Source organism: Chaetodon auriga, chromosome 11, assembly GCF_051107435.1.
Source record: "Chaetodon auriga isolate fChaAug3 chromosome 11, fChaAug3.hap1, whole genome shotgun sequence".
NCBI lineage: Eukaryota > Metazoa > Chordata > Actinopteri > Chaetodontiformes > Chaetodontidae > Chaetodon > Chaetodon auriga.
In genome coordinates, this window is record NC_135084.1 from 18924433 (window position 1) to 18935268 (window position 10836).

A 10836-nucleotide genomic window follows, 5' to 3' on the forward strand; every position below is an offset into this window, starting at 1 on the left:
AGTGTACATGAATAAGAAAAGGTTTACTGGCTGGTTTCCGGTGTGTGTGTGTATGTGTGTTTGTGTATGTGTGTGTGTGTGTGGGGGGGGGGCTGGAGGCTGGTGAAGCGTGGCTGAGCGATGAATAAGTAAGCTGGTAGGCAGGCCGTGATCCTGTGGCACAACACAAACAAACACACGAGAGATAACTTGAATACACAAGATAATAATGTAAACGCCGACTTAGACTGAAACAAAGATGTGGCGATGCGTGGCAGAAGAACCGGGGTTGGTACATGGCAGAGTTCGAGAGCTGAAGGACTGCAGGTGTGCAGGCTGAACAGCAATCGGGGGGCCACGGGAGACACGAGCAGTAACTGGAGACATGGCTGTGACACAATTTAAAATATGATATGACAAACTCTTAATTCAGAACTTTCAAATGTCTCGTCACCTCTAAACTAACTTCACCCAGCAGTGAATAGTACCCCGAGTGAGTACCCAACAGCTGGAACTCCAGTGGGCCTCCTTCGTTCTAAGTGACTGGTGGAGAGTCACAGGTATTTCACCTCTGTGGGGTCTTTGTCAAGGTCTTTGATATCACCTTGTCCATTAGTGCCCCTGGCTGTGAAAGTCCTTTTTTGCCAATGTGAGAAAAAAAAGATTCTTTAAGTGATTAGAATGAGAAACCATTTCAATATAATAACTTATAATCGCAAAATAATGAGAAACTTAAGCAAAATAATCACGTACTTATGTCGCAATTATGATGTAGTGTCCCAAAATGATGATTTGGTCATTGTGTTGAAATACCAAGTCATTATTTTGAGATAAGTCATTATTTCAAGAAAGTTTCTCATTATAATGACTTAAGTGATTTTTTTTTTTTTTTTTATGACTTTTTTTTATTACTGGCAGAAATGGGCTTCCATACCTGGCTGCTGTCACCGTTTGAGTCACGTAAGGCCAAATGTAAATGACAGGCTGTAATTGACACTTGCAGGGGATCAGAGTTCAGCATCAGGGATGGGTGATATGAAGATTCTTATCATCCCAGTAATGATTATTCAAGCAGGGGTTGAAACAAGAACAGCTCGACTGATGACGCTTGAAAATGTTCATCTAAGGAGCTTCTTTAGCACTGAGCATTGAGTTTCAACATTTAAAACACACTTGATAGTGAAAATGTGATGACAGTTAATGGTTAAACTGAGGACATCCTGTCCATTGCCCTTTGAATGAAGTATGGATTTTCTTATTGTTTTATAATGTTATATTCATGAACATGTCTCTTGTCCTTCTCACACTGACTCCTAATAACAGAGCCCTGCACTCAACAATCTCACAGAATGACAGCATGTCTTTTAGGTAAAAGGTAATCTAACTGGCTTTTTACCAATTATACATTATTTCTGCTATTCTGGGAACTGGGATCATTAGAGTGCCAACTGTATTTATATAGGCAAACTTTATTTGCACTCATACACAGTACATTGTTATACAACATCATAGTTGTTAGACTAGACATTTTTGATTTCCAGAGGCCAGCCAAGCAAAGCAACTCCAGCTGGTGAGCTTATAAAACATTAGCGCAAGGCCAAACATTAGTTAAACATCATGTGGGTTTTGAAATCATGTGGGTTTAGAAATTTTCTCTGGAAGAAACTCAGTTCTTGTCTCAAACTGGTTTCCTGGTGGAGTTAAATTGGCTTTTGTCGTTTATACTAAAATGGAACTCTCATCTAACTGCATTTACAGCTGTGTAATCTGGAAAGTTGTGCAAACACATAGATGTCACTGTTATGACATGATCAGTGTTTGTTCCTGTGAGCAGATCGAGGAGGTGGAGGAGGGGATGGTGTGGCTCGATGACGAGAAGCCTTTCATCTGGTCATGTCATGAAGCCGCTTGTTCCCACCCTCTGCCTGGTGGTCGTGGTGATATACAGCCTGAGTGACAAACTCCGAAACTTTGTGGTCAACGTCTTCATCCCTCAGTACCACTACCCGTACCCAGTGGCGCTCTGCTTCGCCCAGGTGGGTGCCTGCTGCCTGGCTTGCTTCTAAAGACAAATTCACACTTAAATCAGGGTTAATCAAAAAATGGAAGCACTGTTTGCCTGCTGCCAGAGTGACAACGCTGCACACTGTGGCTTATCTGCTGTTTACTTTGTCCGGACAGGGAATTTGCTTAATATTACATGCGCTATTAAAGTATTTCTGTGTGTGTGTCTGTCGAGTCGGTCCTGGTAGAGTTGGTTCTTGGAGACCAATCCTGCATTTTTTTGACATTACTCTCAAGTTCAGTCCAGTAAAATGTCTTAACTGCGACTTTTTCTTCGTTAAATCAGTATTAAGTAAAGAACATTTGGTGAGGAACAATAATCCTGCTTTATTTTGATTACTTCGCTCCAGTTGTTTCATAAAATGGATGTTAAAATATTTCATTTACTTTTTCCCTTCCTTCCTTCCTATTTGTCTAATTAATTAGCAGTACTACTACCACTAATAATGCAAGGGTGAAGACTGAGGATAGGATTATGGGTCAGGTATAGGGTTAGGAATAGGCAAATAGTGGTTATGGATAGGATTAGGGTTAGGGTAAGTCTCCAGAAAGTGATGAAAACCCCCTTGTGTGTGTGTGTGCCAGTCTGAGGGTGGTGGCATTAGTGGTGGTTTGGAGTGACGGAGGGCGCTCAGTGTTGATAAACACTTGATGAATGTTTAAGCAAATGGCTCACCCATAAGACTTGTAAATGTGATCCCGTCCACAGGTAAGCTGGGATGGGCTGTGAACGCTGAATGACATCATTAGCTGCTTTTCGTCCAGAGGTTAAAGTTGCATTTGTCCATGTGACATTTTGATGAATATGCACAGGAGCTGGATGGGTGTATTCTACTTGTCTCAGTGGTTCTGCTGATACTCTGCTGAAGTTATATCAAACGCTTCGTACCACTGGATTCAAAACAACTCCAGTTTCTCCAGTTGCTTTGACCCAGACTAAATCTGACATAGCATCTTAGAGTTCAAAGTCATGTCCTCAGTTTGCTTGTTTTGTCCAACAAAATCTAAAGATATTCAATTGACAGTAAAAGCGAAGGTGGAACCTGCAAATGTTTGGCATATGTGCTCGATAAATTACAAATTGTTATTAAAATTTGTTGCCAATCAATTTTAAATCATTTTACTAATCAATTTCATTAATTAATCATCTCAGCAAAAATCTGATTGGGTGCAGAATCAGCATATTATTGTTTTGCATGCAAGTCGGGGATTTAGAACCAATGTGAAAATGAAATAAAGCTTTGTTGTAATTTACTTTTTGTACATGTTTCTCCAAAAACACCTGTTTGGAACATTCCACAGGTAAACAGGTTGATTGGTAACAGATAGTAGTGATAGTATAGTATCATGATTGGGTATGAAAGGGACATCCTGGAAAGGCTCAGTCATTCACAAGCGAGGATGGTTCACCCTGTGAACACATGACTGTATGAAGGATGTTGCTACATGAGCTCAGGATCACTTTGCAGAACCGTTGTTGGTAGATTCAGTTTGTTTGCAGACGATTGCGTTCTGTTTTTATTTATGTTTTAGTGCCGCTGGCTTTCTGTTTGAGTCGTTGTTGTTTGTTTACATTGACATTGTCTTTTCCAGGTTGTGGTCTCTCTCTCATTCTTAAATCTCCTCCATGTCCTGGACGTGGTGCATCTGAAACCTTACTCCAGGTTCCTGGGTGAGAGGGTGCTGGTGCCGGCTATCTGTAAAAGCTTCCATGATGTGGTGGCCATGTGGGCCAAAGCTAACAGCTTATATGCCGGCCTCTACGTCCTCACCATGCCTCTGCTGCCTGTCATAACTGAGGGCTTAAGTTTCTACCTGAAGCTGGCAACCCCACAATCTGTCCACATCTCTATTCTGGTTTCCACCCTGAGTGGGACATCTTTTGTCATCACAGGTAAATGGTTAAATGTTATTTAGGAGTGAAATTGATGGGTCTTCACATGAGAACAAACTATAATCACCTCCCTCTGTCTCGCAGCTGTCGCTCAGGGTCTGGCAGGTGTCGAGACTCTCGAGTACATGTATGCACCTCTGGCTCTAGTCTTGCACAGTCTCTCTCTGACTTGGCTGGCAAAAGTGTTTGAGGCTGAGTGCCGCCACCCCCCTGATGTCCAAGCCTCCGTTTTTGACATCTACTATGCGCAGCTGGTCAACCAGGCCTGGGTGCTGGGCCACATGTGGCTGCTGCACCCGGACACTCCCTGGAAGGTGTTGAGTCATGGCAGCTGGCACAGCCTGCTCTTCAATGCATACCTGCTTGCTATTCTCCTACTGGGGATGGTGCTGAACTTCATGGTTGGTGTATTGGCTATGCGTGTCTCACCACGTGCTGCTGCAGTGTTACACTCAGCGAGGCAGGTGACACAGCCGTTCTTCTACCTTGTGTAGTTTCAATCAAAATGACCAAGAAGACAGATTAAAAGCAGCAGCGTGTCAGCACAAGAGCAAAGTAATTTTAACATGAGGTTTTTACCTTTGACTTTTTCCTCACGTTGTTGTTGCTGCATCACATATTTATCTTAAGTACTAACAAATACTGCATTTGACTGCACTGTATCTCTTTACATGTCTGTTTCTGCATTTTAATTGCTTCTGGTTTTATGATGTTTGAGGTCTTCTCTTGTAAAATATTTGCCAGGATGTGACTATCAGAGGAGTGGAGCCTGTTCCTGTTATGTGATGAGCATTAGGTATTGTTTTACAACAATAATAGACGGACCCTGCCTTTAATGGGAGGACAGCCATTTCAAAAGCAGCTCTTCGACAATGAAAAAGCACAAATCAGCAGCATGGGTCCAACAGTACCAGTTTTCCTTTAGAGCTGAAGGTGATCGATTGATGACAAATGTCAACAAGCATTTTTTATATATAGAATTAATGAAAAACAGTACATTTGGGGAGAATTGTGGCTAATGTTTTAAAATGATTGTCTGATAAATAATGAAACTGAAAGTTCTTGACAGTGAACAGACTTTGAACACTGATGTTTACGTCATAAACATCATTTAAACAGCATTTAAGAGGTTTAAGTTCTGTGGAAATCGTCCTCGAATGATTCTGACAGCTTTTTCAGATGAGAGGGGATAATGATGATGGTCGTTTGTACCGGACGCAGACTGTTAAACCCAAAAATATTTAAATTCAGATTCTTAATGGAATGAATTCTCAAGCAGAGGTTTGTGGAAGTTACCCTTGAATGAATCTGACCGCTGAGGTTCGTCAGATGAGAAGGGATCATAAGAAAAGTTTAATAGTACTGATGTCAGTATCTTTGAGCTAAATTATGCCTTTATTTAAGACCATGCTTTATTATTTATTAGCCTCCTCAATGTATATGTATTAGGTTTAAAAATAAATTCTTTTACTATTTCGTGTTTAAATCTATGTGATAAGAATGCTGAACTATGACCAAAGAGAATCTGTGTCTGTCTAATAAACTGGCACTGAAAGAAGGCTTTCTGTCCAAAAATGTTTATTCTAATTTATGTGCTGTCAAAAACCAACAACAGGAAACACATTCCAACATTATGCCAGGCAGCATGCATTAAAAATACTCCGAACACCTGGTCAAAACGCTGAGCCATAACTTCCTGTTGAATCTTTGAAGTTTTATACTGCGCTCAGTAAGTTTTGGTGAGAAACACTGAAACCACATTTGTTAACAACAGAAGTGCTTTGCTGACAGAAGTACAATCAGTGTAAATTAAGTGCAAGGAATGATGTATTTTTGTAGGCCAAACCAGAAGTTAGCATCACTGCAGGTCCCCTCAACAAAAAGCCAACGGGATTCCTCCAATGGATTTCTGAAGCTCGGTGTTTACCACAGATCATATTTCAGGCAACCAAAGACCTATTCAAAAAAAAACATCAACTTCAAGACAAGGGGCCCAGAACTGCAACGATGCTAACTCATTTCCAGGTTCTGACGGCGCTCTGCAAACAGCTTTGAGGGAAGGCTCCTCGACTATAGATGCCAGTTCTTGCTGTGTGTTTGAACCTGCCAAACGTCTTTATCTGAGGCTACATCTTGTTGTTTATGAGGGGTCAGAGTTGGGTGGTAGGTGTATACCCAGGCTCTGCAGCAGGTTCGAGGCCGGTCCAGCCAGTCCGGCCTGGCAGCTGAGGGACTCCAGCAGGTTTGTGACCAGATTGAGGTCGATGTCAAGAGGCTTGATCTCCTCCTCCATCTCTTCCAGCCCTCCGTGCGTAGGGAGGTTGTCTTTGGCAGAGGGATGAGGGGAGCCATTGTCCAAATCTGTCTTGTTGTAAGTCTGCAGAAAGGACAAATGTTTAAAAACAAAGTGTTTCGTAACTACATTCAGGTTGATGCATGTGCTTTATTCCACCTTGAGGGTGTAACAGCAATCAGGATTTACCGTCAGATTGAAGCTTTGTCCTATATTCGTGCTCATCAGCTCCTCATCCATTTGATCCATGTATCTTCTGAGACCATCCAAAGTTTCTGTCCCGTTCATCTCCGCACGACCAGACGACCCCTCCTCTTTTTCTTCCTCCTCGTCTTCCTGTTCGTCATCATCATCGTCGTCACCATCATCATCATCATCTAAATCATCTGAATCTAGCTCTTCTTCTTCTTTGCTTCCTATAAAAATTTAAAGACAGATTCAGTAAAGAGAGGAAGATGTGGCAAGTTTCTGCTAGTTATTAATTATTTTTACTTTACTTCATAACTTCTACATACTTAGCAGTTTGTCCACAGCTTTGGCCATGGAGTCAGGGTCAAAACTAAAAGGCTGAGTTGAGCTGCTCCTGGAATACAAATAAAGACAATGTGAAGCCAGAACTGGAGGACTGTTGTTGGGAATATGCACCTCTACATACATCAAACAGATGGACTAGAGTGTGAATGCAGCAGCACAGGGAGAGCATCCAACTGCACGTTAATGTGTTGTTTTTCTGTTCATTTACTTTTCGTATCATGTGGAAAATAATCCTCAAATTATTTTATTCATTGACCCAAATGTTCCTTTGATGATCTTGGCTCAATATTGTCAAAATCAATCTTAACTGGCCAGATAATCAGTGAGTCTCACCAGGGCAGTTCAGCACCCTCATGCGACGACATGGCGTTGAGGAAGTTCTTCATCCCCTGACTAACTGCCACCAGGCTGTACCCGCCCTCCCCTTCTTCCTTGCTGTCCTCAGTCTCCTTTCTCCTCTCCTCTGCGCCCTCGATGTGCTGTGTCTGTTTGGTGGAACCGGAGTTTTGCCTGCCAACATCAGCTCTCCCTCCACTCCTCTCCTGCAACATACGTTCCAAATCCTGAGCTGTGATATCCAGCCAGCTGTCACCTGGAGATAGAGACAAAGAAAAACTAATTATGGGAAATGGCTGAAAGAGAGACAGGGAAGAGAATGGAGGAGGCATACCAAAAGGACAGAAACTGAAAGGAACTGGCACAAAGCAGAAAATCCCAGGTGGCAGAGACAGACATAGGCAATGTTTACTTTCTAACACATCATATAAGCCTTACTTGAAGTAAGTATACAAGCAAAAATGAAGATCTCAACACACAGATTTTACTCACCATTACGATACTTGTTAAGGTCAAGCATGTTGAACTAAGTACGTTACATTTAAGAGAGGGGTAATATCTCCAATCTGAACCTGTTCTTTGTATGAGAAATACTAACAACATAAATGCAAATACTAATGGTGTCTAAGTTTCTACATTCAGACACTTCGATGTTTTATTTCTCTCAAGTTTGGTCACAAACTGACCCAAAGATAGATTTTCACTCACTGTCCTCTTGGGGGAGCTGTGACTCTTGTTTCTTCAGCTCCTCTGAGTTGAATGGACTGCAGTTGTGCAGCAGCTGGAGAACCTCCTCACCTGGAGACGAGGCGCTGAGACAACATACACGATAGGTACATTCAGACAGATGCACTTGGATGTGACAGGCAGGCATATTCACACAGCATTATGTCACGTACACACATGTTCTCAGTCACAGTCCTCACCTTGATTTGGAGGCGACAGACTGTTTGAAGAAGTTTTCTGCAGATCTTGTCAGTTCTCTGTACTGGGCCGAACCTTCCAGTTCTCCCTGCATTTGACAACAATTAAATCAAAAGCTTTAACTTTCTGCAGGAGAGAAATGCATTTTTAAAAACATGCACTTTTACATCCAACCGAATATTGCAGGTGTGTTTAATTAGCCACCCTTCCTCTTGACTTCCCCACCCAAAAAATGCGACTAACCCGGAAGTATCCATTCCTTTTCAGACTGTCCATGAAACCTTTCCACTGAGGGTTGCAACTGACGGGAGCGTCAGGCTCTGACGACGGCAGCCTGCTCTTAGAGCACAGGATCTCAAAGCCATGGGCCTGACAGAGACAGACATAACTCCTTCATTACACGCCATCCTACCAAATGCATAACAAAAGACAGGTCAGAATGAAGAGGAAACACACCAGTTTCATGCCAAGCTCATGGGCTTTGTACTGGGGATGAGAGCGAGGAGGTAGGGTGAAGCCGCTCCTCCGGTCTGGGCTGAACTGTTGCTGCTGCAGCTGGGCGTACAGGCAACGCGTGAATGTCACCTAAAAACATATAAACCAGTACGAGGTTAGAATTTGCATGAGACATTCCACAAAAGATGAAACATACTAATAGAAAACTATACCAAACATGAAACAAACATGTTCACAACACAACAAAGGAGCATTATTTTGAAATATTTCCTTGAAAAGAGGTCAACTTCTTGTTTTACCTAGACCGCTCAATCATGAATCTTTAAGCGTGTTTACCGAGGTGAGGACTCGCGTGTCAGGAGGAAAGGTCTTGAAGCTCCGACACGCCTGCAGATCTACTGGATCCCGCAGGTAAAACGCTGACACTGCAGGGGCGACAAGGTCTGGTCGTTGTGATAAGACCGCGGCAATACCTGCTGGTATGAAGCAGTGGGCTCGATGGAGGCCAGTTTCAATCTTCTCTGGGTACCTAAGAGGAAAGAAGAGATTGATATGCTTTTTCACTTTATCTGCTGTTACCAGTCAGATACTCCTTTTATCTACTTACATACAATATGTAATTTCATATTTTTGTATATTTGTGAATATACTGTATATTAAAAAGAGGTTTTTATGAAATTAAGACATCCTCTCACCCCTCTAGTCGCTTCTTCAGGGCTGAACAAATCTTGGGGCTTGCCTGACAGGCCTCTGGGTGGGTGGACAGCAGGGCTAGAGCTTGTGCCACACTTGGTACAACATCTTTTGAGAACCCCACTGGACTGGATTTGGAGGGACGCGGCAGAATATGCAGTTCTCCCCTATAGAGGAAGACCTGCAAAAGGGAGTGAGCGCAGGGATGAAGGCTTACAGTAAATACAATGCCAAGAGGAAGATATTTAAAACACGGAGCAAAAGATCATGAAACAGCACTTTATCTGTCATCTGATCTGGTCATTTTACCCTGTTTTCACTGGAGTCTGGATTCAGCCACTTGGGAAGACAATCTGCGGCTTCAATCAGAAGAAACTCCCCATCATTGTCCTCAACGCTTCACACACAAACATAAAGTTAGTTAGAAGAGGAAACTTGCCCAAGTTTAAGCATGGCAAACAAAACAAACTGTTAGCTTTTCCTTTTAAAAACATAAAATCAAAGCACAGTTTGTCTCACCTGGCTGCGAGTTCTGGGAAAGCCTCCGTGATTTGCTGCAGGAGGTAAACAATAAACCACTCATCCTCCACATTGTCCCCAAACTGAGTGCTGCCTCCAATGTGAGCGGGGACGCCTCCTGTCAGTAACAAGAACAAACATCAGACTTTAGTGTGGGTTACAATACCGAGGAAAGCCAAACTGCACCAACATTTAAATCCATTCATCTCTGGCGTGTTGACGATACCTTTCTCGGGAAGATACTTGAGGTTGAATGCCTGATGCTGCCAGATGTATCGCATCAGGAGAGGGGCAACCTTTGCCAAAATCTCCTCGACTAAATGTGTGAGATGTTCCTTCGTCTGCTGTGAATTTGAACCATCTGGCTGGATCAAGAAGAGCTTATACTGAACCGTGTCCTCCAGAAACACCCTCCTCTGCAGGGCATCCATTTTAATAGTTGTTTTCTTTTAAAGGACCTGATAAAAGACCAAAGTGATACAGACAAATGTAGGGTGGACATAAAGCCTTTGTATTTTGTACAGATTCAACTAGACAGTTAGAGTAAAGTACTAGCATTAGTTAAAGGCTCAGTCAACTGCGTAACAGCCAACCGCAAACAATGTACGACTGCTTATTATGGAGAAAGTCAGTGAAACTCACCTTGTCTTGTTTTTAAATGCGGGACGTTGCGTCAACGCAGTCCGGAGAAATTTAAAGGCGAGTAAAAATTAAACTATCCTCATTCCATGTCGTACGTTTCTATCACGCCTGTCCGTCACTGTTTAGGTCCTACTGTGAATTCTACTCGACTACCCCAATCGTGTAACAAATAAAAGTTCCTATGTTTTATATTAACAATGTTTCGCTGTTTCCGATATAAAATAACCTATATTATAAAAAATGTACATCAAAAAATCAAACATATTTCTACTCCATTTCATGGAAGTCAAACAATTCGTTAAATAATGTACAATTTGAGTTTAATACACGCCATAATCAACCATTGACAAGCGGATACATTTCAGCAACGTAATACGTCGTCGCAGTGAATGATGGGAGTTGTAGTACATTAACCATTCATGCAATGGCAATTTTGTCGTAGTCCGAAATCTATTTCCCGTGAGACAACGGGGATACGAAGCTGCGTATCCATGACAGCCGT

The 10836-nt window shown here is 42.3% G+C and overlaps 1 protein-coding gene across 2 annotated transcripts; it reads right to left on the minus strand.

The window, feature by feature from the left end:
* Nucleotides 1-5498: 5498 nt before the first annotated feature.
* On the minus strand, nucleotides 5499-10468 carry ecd (ecdysoneless homolog (Drosophila)). 2 transcript variants are annotated; one of them, XM_076742227.1, is made up of 14 exons: nucleotides 10335-10468; nucleotides 9919-10150; nucleotides 9693-9810; nucleotides 9483-9570; nucleotides 9176-9354; nucleotides 8817-9009; nucleotides 8481-8609; nucleotides 8268-8393; nucleotides 8027-8112; nucleotides 7809-7912; nucleotides 7098-7356; nucleotides 6746-6813; nucleotides 6420-6646; nucleotides 5499-6314 (listed from the first exon to the last, which is right to left on the minus strand). In XM_076742227.1, the coding sequence occupies exons 2-14, from the start codon at nucleotides 10121-10123 to the stop codon at nucleotides 6078-6080; spliced, it is 2019 nt and encodes a 672-aa protein (XP_076598342.1). In that variant the 5' UTR covers nucleotides 10124-10150; nucleotides 10335-10468; the 3' UTR covers nucleotides 5499-6077. The 2 variants fall into 2 exon arrangements, with proteins under 2 accessions (XP_076598342.1, XP_076598343.1); XM_076742228.1 differs by having other exon boundaries at nucleotides 10331-10453.
* Nucleotides 10469-10836: the final 368 nt, after the last annotated feature.

Coding starts and splice junctions, on each gene's coding strand:
- ecd (XM_076742227.1), bottom strand. CDS start 10,123: ATGGATGCCCTGCAGAGGAGGGTGTTTCTGGAGGACACGGTTCAGTAT. Junction 8,394..8,480: donor ATGAGCTTGGCATGAAACTG/GTGTGTTTCCTC, acceptor TGTCTCTGTCAG/GCCCATGGCTTTGAGATCCT. Junction 8,113..8,267: donor AAAGGAATGGATACTTCCGG/GTTAGTCGCATT, acceptor TGTCAAATGCAG/GGAGAACTGGAAGGTTCGGC.